The sequence below is a fragment of the Sceloporus occidentalis genome, unplaced genomic scaffold (assembly GCF_023333645.1).
Source record: "Sceloporus occidentalis isolate IW3139 unplaced genomic scaffold, rSceOcc1.0.p SCAF_361, whole genome shotgun sequence".
Classification (NCBI taxonomy): Eukaryota; Metazoa; Chordata; class Lepidosauria; order Squamata; family Phrynosomatidae; genus Sceloporus; species Sceloporus occidentalis.
Window position 1 is genome coordinate 392,502 of NW_028317341.1, and position 19,181 is coordinate 411,682.

At 44.0% G+C, this 19,181-nt stretch overlaps 2 protein-coding genes across 5 annotated transcripts; both read left to right on the forward strand.

The window, feature by feature from the left end:
* Window positions 1–3,867: 3,867 nt before the first annotated feature.
* LOC149273662 (WAS/WASL-interacting protein family member 2-like) lies at window positions 3,868–7,928 on the forward strand. 2 transcript variants are annotated; one of them, XM_089506056.1, is made up of 7 exons: window positions 3,868–3,930; window positions 5,169–5,301; window positions 5,849–5,977; window positions 6,220–6,891; window positions 7,028–7,237; window positions 7,663–7,764; window positions 7,888–7,928. In XM_089506056.1, the coding sequence occupies exons 1-7, from the start codon at window positions 3,868–3,870 to the stop codon at window positions 7,926–7,928; spliced, it is 1,350 nt and encodes a 449-aa protein (XP_089362182.1). The 2 variants fall into 2 exon arrangements, with proteins under 2 accessions (XP_089362182.1, XP_089362183.1); XM_089506057.1 differs by having other exon boundaries at window positions 6,253–6,891.
* Window positions 7,929–13,532: 5,604 nt separating this feature from the next.
* Window positions 13,533–17,412, forward strand: LOC149273663 (DNA replication factor CDC6-like). 3 transcript variants are annotated; one of them, XM_089506042.1, is made up of 10 exons: window positions 13,533–13,701; window positions 13,784–14,056; window positions 14,504–14,870; window positions 14,955–15,061; window positions 15,187–15,326; window positions 15,627–15,727; window positions 15,827–15,895; window positions 16,408–16,633; window positions 16,755–16,895; window positions 17,326–17,412. In XM_089506042.1, exons 1-10 carry the CDS (start codon window positions 13,533–13,535, stop codon window positions 17,410–17,412), a joined length of 1,680 nt encoding a protein of 559 aa, XP_089362168.1. The 3 variants fall into 3 exon arrangements, with proteins under 3 accessions (XP_089362168.1, XP_089362170.1, XP_089362169.1); XM_089506044.1 differs by having other exon boundaries at window positions 16,438–16,633; XM_089506043.1 differs by having other exon boundaries at window positions 15,827–15,891; window positions 16,425–16,633.
* Window positions 17,413–19,181: the final 1,769 nt, after the last annotated feature.

A 19,181-nucleotide genomic window follows, 5' to 3' on the forward strand; every position in this document is an offset into this window, starting at 1 on the left:
TTTAGACCTCTTCAACATGGCGCCCGTTCGGTACCTTTCTATATACTAGGCATGCGGAATCAAGCTTTTTTGACCTTCCCAACATGGCGGTCATCCTTCTACGCGCAACGAGAAGCCCGTGACGTTAACACGTTGCGCAAGCCCGCTCCCCTCCCCCTTGCGGTGACTCCATTTTGTGCTAGTGGCCGAAGATACTTGTTCTATTTCCGGGTTGGTAGAGACCGTAGGACCGGAAACCTGAGGGAGCAGCGGAGAGAGGGTGAGTGAAAGACGGATATTTACTATACGGAAGAGGCTGACATTGGGAAAGGCAGACCATCCATGGGGCGCATGCCCACTCCAAGCGGGGCGCCTGTGAGTGACAGGACGGGAACTAAAACACGGGCAGTGGGGCTGACCTCACCTGCGCGGACAGAGCTATAGGAGACCTGCAGGGTCAGTGACAGGGGGATAGTTGTGCTCTGGGGCAATCAGTTGGATGAGGATCTCTGGGGATGGGGCATTACTTACACAAAGAGCCCCAGCCAGGAATCTGTTCTGTTTATCTTTGGGTTTTCAGTGCAGTTCTGTGATTTCTTCTATTATTATGCAACTTTTATCTAATACCCCCCCCCCCATGACTTCAATTCTCATCCTGTACAAGACACTGATTGGATGATGGCTTCCCATTGATGGACTGGGGGGGGGGGAATTCTTGTATATAGAATGATTATTATTGTTTTGTATGGCGCCGTCGTACTCCGCTGGGTGATGGATGGTGTGGTTTATTTTTTGGAACGGTATTAGGAACGGCAGAGAGCTGTTCGATGGTTTTTTTTTTTTTTAGTGCGGACTGCAGCGACCACCATGGCGACAGGACAAACATTACCTGCCTGTACACCGTACGTGACCTTGTTTTGCGAGGTTTTCCCGTTTACGTTAAAAATCTAAGTGTCGTTTTATGATAGAGTGCACGCTTAATGGGTTTGGGCGTGTTTAGTTTACCTCTGTAAGGGACTCGTATAAAACAAATAATAAAACCTCAGGTTCAATCACGTGCTTCTGTCGTATATGGTGAATATATTGCAGTATAATTTATACCTATATGTAAAAATATATATTATTGTTAAATGTAAAATTGACACAGCCGGTAGAAACCAAGCTAGCATCTGCCAGGCTCCAAGTGTATTTTATACATGTTCATGGCTGGGGCACCCCAGTAAAATAACTAAAAAAAAATAAAAATTCTATTTTTTGAAAATATGTTATCACCATAGAAACCAACAGGATGATCCTGTTGAGTTGACTATTCCATTGGTTCTTTTGGTAAGAAGACCACTCTTTCCCCCGGAATCATTTATTTTGACACATAATCCCAAATAAATCCAAACTCCTTTTGTATATGTATCCAATCTGTCAGTAACATGCCTTTGGTCTCTTGTAGTTAACCCTTCCTGTAGTTAAATCTGGGTGGGTGGTTGCTGCACCTCATGGTGGGCGTTCGTCGAAGCCGGTTCTGATGGAGAACGGGTGAAGGTGGATGAGACGTAGCCTTTAGAATGCATTTTTTTCCAGCCTCGCCCTGCTTTCCTGTAAGGTATGACGGGGGATAGCGGGCCCTGGAGGTTTCGCCGCATACCTTCTCTGACGGCAGCTGCGAAACCTCCAAAAATGCAGCTAATCCAGAAACAGGATGAACAGAAAAAAAACGTACAGAGTTTAGAATAATTTCAAGCGCTGAGATCCGCCACGTTCCCTCTCCTACTTTGCTGTTAACCTGGACCTTTGTAAATGTTTCCGTTTGCCGGCCAATTGCGGTGTGCTGTTTGTATGGAAGCGGCTTGATTGGCTCTAGAAGTGACCATTCCGTGTCCCGTGATAAATACATCCGTCCCGTGTCACCATGTGCTGGGATGTATAGAATCGTATCTTGTCAGCAGTGGAAAGAAAAATGAGCAGATTTGGTACAGAGGATAAAGATGGAATTACATAACATTATATCCCAAGCTTTTGAAAGTCTCTCATTACTACTTAGGTTTCTCTTCAGGCATGGTCTTGATGGTAGGAAAGACTCCATACGTGTATTCCCAGCTGTCTTGTTTTGCATGGGACAGTCCTGATTTTCAGGCCCACTGTACCACTTTTGCGGGCAATGGAGATCATGGGCCGGTTTGGGTGATTTCTGATCTTGCCCGACCGGACCAGGGAGCTGTAAATTAGTTGGAGGTCGGTAGATGCAGCACAGACCTCCATTGCAGCTCCCAAGTGGTCACCTTGTGCCTCAAGGTGGCCCTTTGGGTAAGGTAGGCAGATGGCCTTGCCCCTAGCCCCACAACACCTCCCAACAAAGCTAACCTGCTATGGAAACCTGAGATGTTGTGGGGTTTGTCCTTGTGTTGTGATGTTGTGGCGTTCTTGGCATGACACTGAGTAGACACCATTGGGAGTGATGTTCATGGAGCAATCAAAGTGCAAGATCTCTACAATGGCTTCCCGTAGTAGCTCATATCTACCTGAACAAGATCTGTGCCAAACATGTTATGCTGAAACTCATCATGGACTTCCGATGAAAAGAAAAGAAAATCCTCTCATTTCAGTGTCCGTTGGCATCCACCCCAATTGTTGGCCAAGTTTGTCATCTCTTGCATCAAATATCTCAGTTGCACGTTGCGGTGGGAGGTGTGATCTTCGTTACCGAGCATCACCCGGGTTCTTGTTTAAGGGGAAATTCCCAGGCCCCTCGTTATGTTTCACAGTTGGGAGATCTCCCTCCCAGTTGGTGTGTGTGTGTGGGGGGGGTTATGTGTCACTTCCTGTTCTCTGCTTTAATCTTCTCACCGGGAAGGTAGATTTCGGCAGTCACCCCTATGTATAGTCATTACAAAGCTACCAGTCGTAACCTCCTAGGAGCCCTGGCTGCCCTTCTCCTTGCCTTCTTAGAGGGGCGGATTGTACGCGGTATCTATGTGGTATCTATGTGGCATCGGCCACATTCTCTTATGTATTACTCGGCTGTCAGGCCATTTTCCAAATCATTTTCTAGTGTGTATTTAAGGTGAGGCCTCCAATTTGTTCTCCCTCCTCCCCCGCTTTATACTTTATCACGTTGTTTGTTCTTAACACATTTCCTTCTACCGTTTAATCTTTCACTTTTAATAAAATCAATGTGCTCTGAAACCTCTCAAAGGTGCCGTTTCACCTATTCCGCTCAATGCTGCGCTTCTGTAATTAAATGCAGCGTTAGAAGCGCTCCTATTACTGTTAAATGCTCAAACCTTTCCCCGGAATAATTATTTTGAAGGCAGCTGCAGGGCTGCAGTTTCTAGCTTAGGTAAGTGTTTTGTTTTTCGAAGAATTCATTTAAAGGTCTCAAAGGTGCGTAAATATATTCTTTTGTAGCGGAGCTTCAGGGACACCGAACTGTCCCTTCGATTCCAGGCAGAAGACAGAAAGAAAGGAGCTGTATTTAAACTCTGTTGTTGCTGTCCCGGTTACATCGGGTTCTGGCAGAACGCGGGGTACACGTCCAGCGAATTCTCATGTTTAGTGTACCGGATAGATATCCTGGGGGGTGCAGGTGGAAGACATGCTACATTATGGCATTGATGACAACGTGTTCATGGTAGATGGTGCAGAGGTGGCAGACAATACAGGTGTTCACCAACACACATTAGCCCTGGTATTTCGGCACGTATGTGGTCCATGTTTGTGGTTATAACATGGCTATAGACACATGTGGAAGGATTAGATATCTCTATGGTGCTGTTGGTTCTCTTTTTGCACGTCTCATGGTTTGTCTCTCTCTGTTCTAGGTTTCGAGTTGGCTCCCCCTCCCCCCTCCCAGGGGCTGGCATAAAGAATCCAGAAGGAATAGTAGGTACCAGAAGGATGCCCATCCCACCACCACCTCCGCCACCACCGGGTCCTCCCCCACCTCCTACCTTCTCACAGGTGAGCTTACAAGACTTTGGTGTATTCTGGCACACGGGAGCTCAAGGTGTGAACTCGCAGTCCTTTACAGATACAGTAGGGTGCTGGTCGGGCATTTTTAGCGATGCCAAGCTCTGCGTTTGTGTATGGGGTGTACCTTATCAATATGCACTTGGCTGTGCCAAGTAATGAAAGGATGACGTTGCAGCTTTGGGCCCGGCAGGGATGTGTAATTATCGCCTTTCTAGGTGTAAGTGCGGCCAATACGGTGTGTGTGTGTGTGTGTGTGTGTGTGTGTGTGTGTGTATATATATATATATATATATAATATATAATGTAAACTGCTTACATTAAATTGCCCAGGACCTTGGCCTGCTGACTATGCCCATTTTATTTCTTATTATATTTCTTATTTAGTAAACGGCCTTGTAAGCAAATTCGCTGCTGTTTCAGAAGCTGAATGTAGTTCACACAGGCCAAAATCTTACCATTTACCATCTTCATCTACTAATTAGAATTTTCTATGCGTTTTTATAAAAACAAAAATCCTGGCGCACTACTTTCAAAAAATAAAAAAAAATATATATATATGCCAAATTCCAATAGTTATTTGTAGAGATCGTAGGTACAAGTAGGGTAACCTTATGATAGGGTAACTTGATGTCTGCTAGATTCCCTTGAATGCACACGTTAGCTAACGAACGCTGTAAACTAAGCTGGCATTCTCTTCGGCATCAGCCATGTCTCATTTTGGAAGAAGGACCTTAATGTTCTCTGCCCTTCAGTGACTTGAACGTCTCTTTAAATTTGAAATTTAAAGTCTTCCGTCTCCGTGCCATGCGCCACGTTCGTCTCTAATTGCTTTTTTCCTCGCGCGTTATTGATCTTCTCTCCACTCGCGTCTCAAGACTTCTCCGGAGCTACACTTAGTGGTAGTGACTTTATGTCACGTCTCATCACGCTTTCCCACCGCCTTTCAACGTTTCAAGGAACGCTAGATGAACCTCCACACAAAAACCTTTCCCGTAGGTTACTAGACTTCTTTAGGGCCCCCTCCGTTAGAGCCCATCTGACGTATACGTCTCATGTGCTTCAGTTTCTTTCTCTAGAGCGGCACACAAAGTAACTTCATAAATCTCAGACGTAACTCATGTCTGAACGCGGGGCCGGCCGTTGGTAATCTGTCCCTTGCCCTGAAGTGTGGCACAAAAGGTGAGCAGTCGGACCATTCACTCCTTGTTTTGGTTTTGTGCTGACAGGCCAACACAGAGCCCCCTAAACTGAGCCGTGATGAGCAGAAAGGTCGGGGGGCTTTGCTCAATGACATCTCCAAAGGAGCGAGGCTGAAGAAGGTAGCCGTGGTGAATGACAGGAGCGCGCCTGTTCTGGAAAGTAAGCAGATACGGACGTCTCAGTTACCCTGACGGTCTTTCTTTCTCTTCTGATGATGATTGGCCAGTAAATGGGGTTGTGTTGGAATATATGTATATAAAGGCTTGGGTACGAGAAGACATATCAATGTAATGATAGCTGCAGATCACTTTTAGGCACGTTTTCCAGCTGTAAGGAATCACCCAGTGATTTTATTACATGAAGGAAATTAAGTTTCCTTTTTGCTTGTGTACACTGGGCTGTGATACGGTGCGCACTGCTCTCTGCCTTAGGAAAGGGTACTTTCACCAACTATTAGGATTTTCCATCAAATTAAACATGGACATTGAATAATAACCTTTAACACGTGCTTTTGGCAAATGGTAAATACAGGTAAACTATGTGTTGGTGCCCTGTGTACTTTCCCAAAATCCTAATTAATAACATTTGTTTCTTGCATTATCTTGGAATCTGTTCATTGTATATAAATTATTAGCCTCGTCTTATAGTATTGTTGCTTTAATATTCATAAATAGAACCTAATCGTAATTCTCATTTTGTTTTGCAGAGTCTAAAGGTGGAGGGGGAGGAAGTGCCGGATACGGGTCCAGCGCTGGAGGGGCTTTACAGCCAAAGGGAGGTCTCTTCCAGGGGGGAGTCCCTAAATTGCGACCAGTGGGGACAAAAGATAACTCGGGTATGCCAGAAAACTTTACACACACACCAACACTCTCACACACACACACCAGCACACTCTCACACACTCTCACACACACACCAAAATGAATTGTTTATTTTGGAGCTGCTCCTCCACCGAGCCCTTTTTGGTTGGTGTATTGTTATGGGGGGGGGGGTGTTATTCCCACGTCACCTCACGGAGAGTTCTAACTTGCATTTAAAGTGTGTGTGTATGAGCAGCAAATACTGTGAAACGGTCAGTTTCTCTACTTCTAAAATCTTTGTTTCTGTCAGAGAGCCCATCAGGACGCTCTCCACAGATGCCCTCAACCAGATCTCAGGCTCCTCGTCCGCCGGTCTCTGTGGGACGTCACCAGGATGACTCCGAGAGCAGCAGCAACTGTTCCTCTCCTCCAGAAATGGCACGAGCACATCGGCCATCCTTGCCTGATCTCACACGGCCACCCAATTCTACAAGTCCTGGCATGAAGCACAGTTCATCTGCACCTCCCCCACCTGGCCGCCGGGTTGTGGGGGCTCCTCCCACCCCACCTTCGTCTTCCTCCTCCTCATCCTCATCCTCTCAGACAAGTAAACCCTACAACAGGGGGAAGCCGCTACCTCCAACTCCAGTGCACCGCGCACCCGCTGCTCCTCCAGTAAAGCCTCCACCCTCTCCTGTTAACGTACGGACCACTACCTCCCAGCCCCCTCCCCCTCCTCCATACAGACAACCTCCTGCCTCCCTCAATGGACCACCGAGTCCCATCAACGATTTGGCACCAGAACTGCCGCAGAGGCACAACTCACTCCATCGCAAGACTGTTACCCCTGTGCGTGGACTGGCACCACCGCCACCACCTTCTGCCAATCTGTCACCAGGAGGCAACAGACCACCTCCCCCAGCCAGAGACCCCCCGGGGAGAGGGGCAGGTAAGATCTTCACTCTACCATGCAGTTGTCTTTGTTCACATAGCTTATATATCTGTATCTTAGGATGTTGACGTCTAATCCTGCAGAGGTTGGCGTACAACAGTCTTCTTAGTAACCCTAGTCTTTTCACTTGCAGCCCCCCCACCGCCTGTGGTTCGGAATGGAGGCAGAGATGCCCCACCGCCTCCGCCGCCTCCGTACAGAATGCATGGTGTAAATGAGACCGGCCAAAATCGGGCCAAGCCTCCTCCGCCGCCATCCAGGACACCCTCTGGTCCTCCCCCACCTCCACCCCCTGTCAGGAATGGCCACCGCGAATCTGTGTCCATCGGGAGGTCATTTGTAGGTGAGTTTTTAATACCCGCATTGTACGTAAGCGAATACTTTAAACTTATGTCTGTTTTCTTAAGTGTGCTTAGATGCATCTTTGAAGTAAATGTCAGCCGCTGGGGAACGGCAGGAAACGTAAGGGATGAGATCGAAAAAAGCTGTTGCTCCTTTTACTAAGCGTGATAACTTGGCTCAGCATAGACGTATGTTGGGCATCTATGTAAAGTTTATTTTTATATGGAAACAAAACTTTTTTTTATTTGATCGTTTAAGGAGGCTCATTACGGAATCTGCTCTCAGATACAGTACTATAGCATTTCTAGAAGCTTTAAACAGCGGTTTTCTTTTTATTTTCTTTCTCCTTGAAATTGTGGATGCTAATTTCTCTACATTGACAGATGCACGACGTATGATTTAAACACATGTATTTCACTCTCCTAGACGATTTTGAATCAAAATATTCTTTCCATGCGATGGATGAGTTTCCTGCCCCTGAGGACTACAGACCCTTCCAGAAAATCTACCCAAGCAAATCCATCAGAGGTGAGACCAGTAGATACGCGGAAACTCCCCGCTTTACATTGTAAAATCCAGTATCGCCACCTCTAACAACTTCTACTGATCCGTAAAATGCTTTTTTTTTTTTTTTTTAATTTTCATTCACAGTGACACGTGGAGCTCCTCCACTGCCTCCTATTCCAAGGTGAATATCGTCCAGACTCAACGCTAGTCTCTCCCAGTGCTTCATTCTTTACCGACATCATTCCAGCTGGGGGATCCTCCTGCATGAAGACCCTTGTCATGGGAACAAAAGGAACTGGGATACCCGCCTCTTGCCTGTCTATGCATTCCACGTATACCCCTGTCTCCCATAGAGAAGGCTCCACTTCTTATATGTTGGGGAAACGGTTTGGCTAAGACTCCCAGGTCTAACGGACATTTATGGCCCATGAAAGCTTGTGAATCCAATAGCTAGAATGCGTACCTACTCCATGTCCCTATTCTTCTACCGTGTCTATGTACGACTTGATGGACTCTTAATTCAGTTAATGCCAGGGAAGCCGGTTTGATACATTCATAACGTGATCTTTCAAAAATATTGAAACAAACCCACAGGGCAAAACAAGAATTAATGAGGAGACAAAATATTTTAGGTTTTTCTTGCGTACACTAGAGGGGACCGTCTGACGTTTTGCTCTCCAGTCTGTAGACCAGGTCCGCTGTACGCACTTTTCCGACTCTTACCCACGGATAAGGGGCAAACGCGTTCTGTTTCACGGTTGGGGTAGGGGCAGGACTTGAACTTTAAGACTTCTTGGCATCACTGAACGGGTTGAAGCACAGTTGGATAGTCTCCAAACCTACGGTGAGGATGGCATTTGCCTGTCTTGGGCTATAACTTCCATATGTTGGATGAAGATGTGGTGTAAGTCATTTCTGTGAAAGTTGATTGGAATTTTGTGTATTAATTATGGTGATGGGAACCACTGGTTCTGTATTGTCTATGCAGAAGACATGAAAAACAGGAGGCTCAGTAAAGGGAAGTGGGGTTTTTTTTTGGTTTTTTTTTTTATTGTCACCCAGATTATTTTTCTTTGCTTCCTTCCTTCCTTCCTTTTCAGCCATAGTTTGCCCCCCTTACACTGTGGCGCTTTTATATTCTGTTGACCCTAAATCTCGTCTTCTAGTCCTGTAAGTGCCTCTCAGTCCTTCATTTCTATAATCGTCGATGTTCTAAGTTATGGACTTCTTTGACACTAACAGCCGAAATGTATCATGCTTTGATATGCAACAGCCTGCATGCGGCTTTTGGAACGACCATGCTGCAGCATATAGATCACCGCAAACACTGACGCAAGGTCTGGATAACGGTTAAAGGAATATTCTTGGATAGAGAAAGACTTAAGTCGCAAATCGGCTGCACAGCTGTCAAACTTGATCCTTTTGGCTGAAGTATATTTTCAAAGTTATATTAACAACCCTATTAGAAGTTGTCAGTACTATGAAAGGACGTATTTTTGATTGTAGCTTCTAAAGATTGCTTCCTCTAAAAAGTTTTGGTCATAACTGTTAAAAAGTCTTTTTAATATTATACATCCTTCATGTAAGTTTAAAATGGCACCTTGTTCTGTAGCTCTAAACACTAAATTCTGTCTTCGGATTGACAAAGAACTGTACTGGCTACTCTTGGAAAGGACCTCAGGCACCTTATCTGCTCCTCTTCAGGCTCGTCACAGCAGATCTGATGCCGATTTACAATACTGCTTCGGGATTTACAAAATGCTTCAAACGCTGGAAGTATATATACCGCCTGTGTTAAATCGTACTCGGCATAGATGTAAAAATGGCGTATATACACGAGGAACCAGAGATTTGTCGAGCGGCTCCGGCTACCCAATGTGTGACTGGCTTGCTGAAGACCGAGGCAATTTTTCTCCACCGTGGTCACGCTGCGTTATGGTCTTTGTTGCAGCATTTGTTTAATTGATGTAGAGGATGGTGCTTCATGTGCTGCAGTATGTTCATGGCCAATATATATTTGCCTTATACACTACACCAAGACTGCCCACCCATCCAGTCTCCCAGCCGTCTGAGATTCCCTACATTTGTTCTATGTTCCACCAAATGTGTTTACATTATATATATATATATATAAGCCAAGCCTGCACTTCTGTTTGGACCAAGAGCCCTCTGCCTCACCCACACTACATGCCACATCTACACCAGCGTGTGTCGCAGGCTGAAAGGCCTAGGGTCCCATGATGCATTGCTCTGCAGAGTACCGGTTGCATTGCTTCCCTGCACGAAAGGGTTAATCAATCAACGATTTGGTACTATTATTTTCCAATGCGTATTTTACTCTGAAGTAATCTGAAGTTCTAGTTACTGATATCTATTTTGTATGTTGTAAAATAGAATTATGAGAAAATGGAAAAAAAAAACGAATACTAAAATATAAATATCTATATAATAGCACTGTGCTGTATCTGAGTCGCTGAATACAAAGGTCTGGGATGATAATCGTGTGAAATATGTTCCGTGAGGTTGGCGTGTTGGCGGAAGCAGAGGAGTCTGACCCACGCTGAAGCCCTTCCTCCACCGGTCACAGGGATTCCAATAAAAAGGGGGCATCTCCAATCAAAAGGACCCACAAGATGTTTGTAGACCGCCCGTCTGTTGTTCCATATAGACACACTTAAAATGTTTACATGTGAACATGTATGTGAATAATGTGCAATCATGGTAAAACAGGACGACTCGTACCAGGTTTGTTTCCTTTATTGGGCGTATTGCGTACATGTCAGTGTTGTACCTAAGAAAATGTTCTAAGTTGAAACAGAATAGCAGGAAACTTACGTGAAGTTTGACACGGGTGTCCCTTAGCTCCTGGTTTCTCGGTATCCTTTACATGCTTAAACCTGTTATTTGCTACAGTTATCTGCCACCTTTCCTAACAGGACTTCAGACGCTGAGGGGCAGTATTAGTCATACGTGAAGCCAGAGTATTGGAAGTGCAGACACTTTTCGGGACAATATGTAGGTTCTATAAGGAGGTTTGATGTAATTTTTATCTCTACTATGCGATTATGTTGCACGCATTGTTGCATGTGACTCGAACAGCGCTATGTCACGAGAACTAGCTTTGCAAATAACGGAACTTAATGCGATGTTTCACGTGGTTCTCGTGTGAAACAGAAATAAGTGATAAAGCTGCAGTTTGACACCTTTAGTGACAAATATGTTACATGAATGCTCCTCGCAACCATAGCACAATAACTAAACGATATAAAGGGATGCTGGAAGCTCCCTTTTAACTAAGGTGGCGTAAGGGTATATTGGGGTGATCTGCTGTATATGAGTATAGGTTACCTGGAAGTAAACTCATACATCTGCTCTTATGTTCAGTAAATTTGAGTTCCTTTTAAAGTGTTGAGTGTCCCATTGTGTTGTCAAATTTAATTCAACTAACGAGTTGGTCAGACTTTTTTTATTGGAATTTTGGGAATGATTCACTAAATGGAGAATTGGAAGGGTAGCTTGCAGGACCAATACTGACAGGTTTCTCCAGCATGTCAATGTTTTACCTATGCATTATACAGGGCCAGAAGCTCAGTGGGGTTGGCCCTTCATAATGTATTGTGGGATGAAGGAGCTGATACACAACTCTGCCTTCAGCGAATAAACCCCGCTATCGTTTGGAAGATGGCCGCTGGTTGTATTACGTGTTCATTTCGTCAATTGCGGATAAGTTTCACACGGACCCCGCAGTCAGGAGCTCTCGCAGCTGATTTGTCGATAAACCGCAATTCTCTCGGCCGTCCCTTCCCGCTGATTTAGGATTGGCCAATCAAAGCAATTTTACATAGAACTCCGCCGCCAATGGGTAAGCTTGGCGCGAGATTCCGAGCGCGCGCTGCAGTATAGTTTATTGGTTTGGCGCGCTGGGAGCCAGTCTTCTCACGACACGGAGCTCAGAAAGGAGTTTTCGGCTGGCGCTTTACTAACATCTGAAGTCCATTCCCGGCAATATAATCAACACAGCAGCAGAAGGTGAGTGCAGTTACCTCAGGTGTACATTCATATATATCGCGTTAATGCTCGAGCACGTCGCATGGTGACACTTCCATAGTAAAAGGCTCCATATCCCACTGTAATTAGCAGAACTCGGCTGCAAGAGATCCCTCCGTTTAGGTCATTAACTTTGCGCGGTAGCTTAACGTTTCCTTATCGAATGAATCCTTCGAATGCCGGTATTGTCGCGAAAACACAAATTCTCTCCCTGTGAGAGCGCGTCTAGTCAGTTTACCGGGATACATGTATTCGTAGCGCCTGAGTAACATTTAAACTGGACGGTATCTGGGTGAATTATTGCGCTCAATACACTCGTCTGGCTGCAGTGATCTTCTGGCACTCAGTGAGTTGAAGGACAGTCTGTTCACGCAGGATACGTGGTACATACAGCGGGTTTAGTGTATGCCTTTCGCAGGTTAGGTAATGGAAAGGTCTGTGAGGTGTATTTTGTGGCATATAGCGAGATCCTAAAGATTTTTTAAACCGGAAACCCAGCCGCGTGTAAGAAATGTCACCAGGGGCAGGACAGCGACCTCCCCGCCATTTGTTGCTTCCCCAGGTTTATCTCTCCTGCCCCCACTCCCAGCGTGGGGACGCACTGACCACAGGAAACTGGGCCTCGGCTGGGTCACGTGACACAGGTTGCCCCATGTAAGAGATCGCATCGTATTTCACAAGCTGCAGACCGGCACATATACAGTGTTACTTATACATTCCATACAGTGCAGGGCAAGTTACCACCACGCCCCCTGAAATTATCCATTCCCCCAATGGCTGCACATCACATGTGCCTGTCAGTAACATGTCCTGGAAAAATGGCGGCATGGTCATGCTGTACATACACGCATGGTCCTTAACCTATATATACTTGTATAATATATATATGTGTATATATATATATATATATATATATATATATATATATATATATATATATATGCACCAGTCATATATTATATATACTTATATAATATGATTGGTGCATGTGTTCTGCCTCAGCCAATAGAATAGAGGCTATCTACGTGTTTGGTGCACATGTGTATTTAGCATACATTGACATCCATGCATTATGGAGTAAATGTGCAGTGTCCCTTTAAATCTGGATGCTTATTACTTAAGACAGTTTCATGTTTAAGCTACATGATTTTCTGGCATGATTTCCCTTCAGGCAGAGACAGTGAATCGGTTATTTTGCCATGTAGACTGGTTTTATTCTGCTTTGATTAAATTCATTAACCTGCGTCCTGCCAGACAGTCTCGTTCATTAGACTATAACTGCTCCCCATTGATGATTTAATCTGGAGCTTCCCCGCAGCTTGTTAGTGTTTAATGGGGTGGTTGTGCTCATTAGTGCAATTTTGAAGCTGGCGCTTAGTGTTTCATCAGCAACAGAATAAGACTTCTGTGCTATCACAAAGCCTTGTTTCTTTATGGCTTTCATGCTATGGTTTGCATGGTTCTGGCAAATAGGGTTTAATTTTTTTTTTTCTAGGCGGCCCGATTGGCTGCAAGTCTTTGTAGTGGAAAACTATTAATGGGTAAAAAAACAACTTTAAGTGATTAGAGGAGCACTCGCAGGAACGTTTTACTAGTCACTTTAACTGAATTATGATTCAGTTGCAAAATAGTGTGTTATGTCATATTACTATACTTGTGAACTGGAAACAGGATTGCAAACGGACCATTTTGTGAAGGCGTGTATAGACTGTCATTTAAGTTTTCCTTTTGTTTCAACAGCCATGCCAAGCACCAGATCGCAGTCTCAGAGCTCCATTCAGTTTCCAAAGAAGAAAAATGCAAAGACGCAGGCTAAAGATGCATCGCGTGTGAAGGCCAAGTCAGAGTCTGTAGCAATCTCCATCTCCCCACATCCCAAGGAGCTGCCCCTCAGCCCTAGAAAGAGGCTTGGTAAGGATTCTAAAAAGGAACCATACATTCTACAAATTGGCTATATTTTAGCATGCTAAAAAAATTCAATATTTCACCCCAGGTGATGATAACCGTTGCAACATCCCTCAACGTTCTCAGTGCTCTCCACCCAAGCAAAGCTGCAATGAGAACCGACCTGCTAGTCCCCCTAAAGGAAGACGTTTGCTGTTTGATGAGAACCAGGCTTTAACATTACCTATATCTCCACTCAAGAAGGATCAGGATTCCAAATTGTCCTCCCCTATGAGGAGAGGCCAAGAAACACCATCCAACTCCAATAACCGTGGGTTGCAAGAAAGGAAGAGTGTGTGTACCCAGCTCTTCAAGCCAGAAAGTAGGTATCATACTATAAGGCTTCTCTGACGGTAGTCTTTCTGTAGGTCAGGATGGGATAAGATGGGCTCAAAATAACAGTATGGGGTTAATCAGCTGTTGTGCCACCTATTTGGCAAGCCCTTAAGGTTTGGTTACCTTGGTGAGTCTAGGCCATTGCAAGACTGGTATGTCTAATTTTTTCTGGTTTCCCCACATTTTTCTTTGTGGTAAAGTATGTGGATGTTCTGTGTTGGCGGTCTGCTGAATCTGCACGCTTTAAATGTATTTACATATTGAGGTAATAGTAGTAATACTAAAATTTCAATCCATACCCATTGTCTGAAAAAAGTTTTTTTTTTTATAGTAACAATAAACCTATCGATTGCTTAAAGTGTAGTTGGTTGTTGTAATAAAGTCCAGTGAAGCGCTATATTCACTTACTGTCTTCTCTAAACTTTGTACGCAGGCTCTTGCTACCAGCTTGCTAAGCAAGCCCTAAACACTGCCATTCCAGAGCGTCTTCTGGCTCGGGAGAAGGAGACAAGTGTTGTTCAGACCTTCCTGAAGGATCATGTTGTTGGAGAAAAGCCTGGGAGCTTGTATATCTCTGGAGCTCCGGGAACCGGTAAAACGGCCTGCCTCAACAAACTGCTCCAAGAAAATAAGGATTTGAAGGGTTGCAAGACTGTTTCTATCAACTGCATGTCCTTGCGCAGCTCCCAGGCTGTCTTTCCAGCTATAGCTGACGAAATATCAGAGAACGGAAAACCTCCTGCGGGGAAAGACCTTATCAGAGGTCTGGAGAAGTTGGTGACTTCAAAAGGACCCATCATGTAATTGAACTTTATTATGCTGTATCTCTTAATGCCATTATAGTTTTATTTTCTTGGGTCTGACTTTTTCTTTTCCCTTTGCAGCCTCCTGGTGTTGGATGAGATGGATCAGCTGGACAGTAAAGGGCAGGATGTTCTGTACACAGTATTTGAGTGGCCATGGCTCCCCAATTCAAGGGTTGTCCTCATTGGTAAGCAGTCTTGCCATTTAACCTATTCTTGTTACATGGGGATATTGATTTGATAAATCCTCTTGTAATTTTGTAATTTCCCTTTATTCCAGTCTTCTGTAAGGTAATTCTTGTATCTTCGACAGGTATCGCAAATGCTCTGGATTTAACGGACCGGATCCTGCCCAGACTTCAGACTCGTCCTCATTGTAGACCTAAGTTGTTGAATTTCTCTCCTTACAGCAAGGACCAAATTGCTACAATCCTACAGGACCGACTAAAGCAGGTTAGAGACCAGTTTGCTAGATAAAAGTAACTACCCTTAACATAACTAGCTTTATTAACAATGATGGGCAGCGATGCAATGGAAGCAAAGCCGTTTTAGCTAAATCAGTTGAGACTTTAGCTTTTTTTTTTCCCTCTTGAAAAAGAGCCCTCCTTTAAAGTCAGGGGGGTAATTTAAGATGTATGGTTCTCTACACTGAACTAGTATAATAAACAGATGGCATAATTAAGCATTTTGGTACGATTGGATTATTTTAATGGCAAACACCGTATTTACCCATCTCGTGACTTGACAATATAGGTTTCAGACGATCCGGTTCTGGATAATGCTGCAATTCAGTTTTGTGCCCGCAAAGTGTCTGCTGTTTCTGGTGATGCACGAAAAGCGCTGGACATTTGCAGGTAATTGGCTTTTTTTTATTTTATTAACTAATGTGATATGTTTAAATGGCTATTGTCAGAGATCGGTCACTGAGCTTTTTGGTGGGTTTTCTCTCTCAGGAGGGCTGTTGAAATTGTGGAGTCAGATGTGAAGAGCCAGACTGTCCTGAAACCCCTTTCTGAATGTGAGTAGCTTAACGTATACTTTTTTTATTTTATATTATTCCTCTCCTGATTTCAGTTATGCAAGAGTTAAATGTTCCCTCTTTTGTAACTGGATGAGTGATCTTGGCATCGATGTGTTTCAATTATATCGTGTGGAGACCTTTATCTCAATACTTGGTGTTAAATACCCACGTTTAGTGTGGGGAAAACATTGCTATTTTCAACAGCGGTATGACTGCTTTTAAAACACATTCATATTGAGAGCTGGTTATGACATAGGGCATTATCTTGGTAGTTCCATACGCAACAGTGGCAACTCTTCCAAGGGTCCTTACGTTCCAGATCTCTAAGTGTTTTTTTTTTTTTTATAACTCATAAAAATGTAAATGGTGAAGGAAAAGTTTCCTCTAGAAAAGTGGCCTAAACATCTCATTTGAACAGAATATGAAGTCAGCAAAATTATAACAGTCTGTATAGGGGGATGGTCCAGTATTCATGAGATTATACAGCGAACATGTGCATTGTGAATCTAATAGACCTTTCTTTTTATCAGGCCGATCCCCTAGCAAAGAGACGTCCTCTCCTGTTCCAAAGAAAGTCAGCCTACCCCATATCTCCCGTGTTATCTCGGACGTTTATGGAGACAAAATGGCGGCAGGTGGCGGATCAAGCGAATCCTTTCCCTTGCAGCAGAAACTGGTGGTGTGTTCACTTCTGCTTCTTACCCAGCAAAGCAAGATCAAGGAGGTCACACTGGGCAAGGTTGGTGAGAACCCAGTTTGTACATGGGGGAGGCATTAAAATACAGTAGCAGTGGGGTGTGCATTCAGGAGCCTTGTTCAAATAGACTTTAGTTGTAAGATTGTGTTTTATTACCTTACAGTTACACGAGGGATACAGTAAAGTGTGTCGCAAGCAGCAAATGCCAGCGGTTGGCCAATCGGAATGCTTGTCACTCTGCCAGCTCCTGGAATCAAGAGGCATATTGGGTCTAAAGAAGGCCAAGGAGGCACGGCTTGCCAAGGTAACTTCACATGAAACATATGCCTAGCGTCTTTCTATAGGCTACCTAAACAGTCTATAAACCACTTACGGTGAAATGTATATATTATATATCCTTTTTAAATGCACTGGATGTTGGTGACTCTGCGACTGTCAAATGCACTTTTGTCGCGATCTCCCAGCTGCTCGGCTTGCATGAGATGTGTTCACACAAATGAATTTCTTGCTTCCTAGCGCTCTACCCGCCAGCTCCAATCCCGGCTCTCACTTCAGAGCAAGCGTTTTCTTGCAATTGGCTGGTGCTCAAATCTGGAGGAACGCTGGGTGATGGAGTGCTGCTTTGAAAGGAGAATGGCCTTATTTTTTTCCCCTGTATATAAAATACTTTGAATATATATTATCGGTGGAGATGTACTGAACCTTTATTTTTTTATTTTTTTCCTCCCCTGCAGGTATCCCTTAAGATAGAGGAAAGGGATATTGAGCACGCATTCAAGGATAAAGTGCTGATTGGGAATGTTCTGCACGCTGGTCTTTAACGCTCACTTCCAACAAAGTCAACTGTAAATTTTTGTATGATTTTAGAAGTAATTTTATTCTATATCTCAGTGACTATGAAGCTGAGATTTTTATGACACAGGCCAAGCGTATGCTTGAGGAGCTCTGCCATGTCAGCTGTATAGTTTTGTTTTCTTTTTTACAAAACAGAATTTTATGGACTGCATTTTTAAGGGTGAAATCTCGTGCCACCCTATGTGTATATAGTAAAGCCGGTGATGAAAGGGCTCTGTTTGCTGCGACCTGCAGCAGATGTTATCGTATTGGTATCTGTAAGGTACGGTTTAGATTTTAGACGTGGAGTTTATGTACTCTAAGCATTGTTTTTACACCAAACTGTGATAATAAACATTTAAATCTTAAAGGTGGTTTCTTCTGAGTGTGTTCCCGAGAGGTGTACTCGTTTAGGTAGAGTAGGATCTCCAGGTACTCAGTCTCGTGCTACTCAATGTGAGAGTTAAAGGCTGACTTTCATGGACTACAAAATTAGTTGCATGTTGGCAGCTTATCTTGTATCTTTCCTACTTTACTTTCGCTAATTTTGTGCACAAAGCATTGAAAATACTACTTGATTAAACCAAGAGCTTTTTGTTCTGTTTGCAGACCAGTATAAAATATATTGCTAGGGAATTAAAGGATGTGAATTAACTTGACCTGATGATGCAAGGGGCATAAGTCTGGGAGAGTATCTGGATCCTCACTTGGGGTGTATCCAGCAGATGCTTGCTATAAATGGTTAATACCCATAAAGGACTCTTGGTTCATGATGATGGAGATATATCAAGTGTAGGTAGCACTTCCAGACTAACCAATAACATGATAAAGAAATGTTAGGGGGTCTTCGACTGTTGATCTGCCTGCACATACAGCTTACTTAAAGGTATTCTCCGGTCATATGCACTTTAATCCATATGATAGCAACTTTCTCACATGGAGAAGGGTGGTCTGCAAAATCCACCTGCATACATCTGAGACACCATGCATGGAAAGTAAGTGACTCCTTTCATTTCGGTGTCAATGGGAGTGCCTTCCTGCCATTGATTGGCAAAAAATCATTGGACCAGGAGCTGCAGCGTCTCCCCAAGTTAAGACCCCTTCCTGTAATACATATTAAAGTACTGTAGACATGCTCTTTAGAACGCATGTGTTAAGCGTTGGTGCTTCCATGGGACTCTTCTCTATTTTGGACCTCTACAGGGAGTTATTACCTCAGCAATAACTGTTCGAGGTTTTGATCGAGTCCTTTCGGCAGTACCTCTCGGACACGGTGATGCTGTATCTACAGCTGCAATTCCTAAAGTGCACTCGGACAGAAGAGACAAGATATTGTGCCCAGTGCCTTCCTCTGAGGAGCCCTGATGCTTGTAGATATATTTATTCAGGACCGCATTCTGGAGGAAATCTTATTTCCTCTGCAGGTCCCAAAAGAGTTTGTGATAACCCGGCCGTTTATCTTTGGATCTCCAGTGGGTGCTGCCTAAGATTCTTAGGATTGTGAATTCTTACCTGGGACTTCGTCTTCTTAGTGCTTTGTTAGCCAGCACTACTTCCCCACCCAATAAAGTTAGTTTTCTTTTTGGATGCTCGTTATTGACGAGCCTTTGTAAACGGGGAAAAAAGTGATGACAAGATAAATGGTTCAAGTTCCATTTGGACAACAATTGAAGGGCTACTTGTATAAAACAATAAAACATTTTTTTACTTGCCAGCTAACTAATTTTTTGCTGACTAAACTGAAAGGATGGTTTTT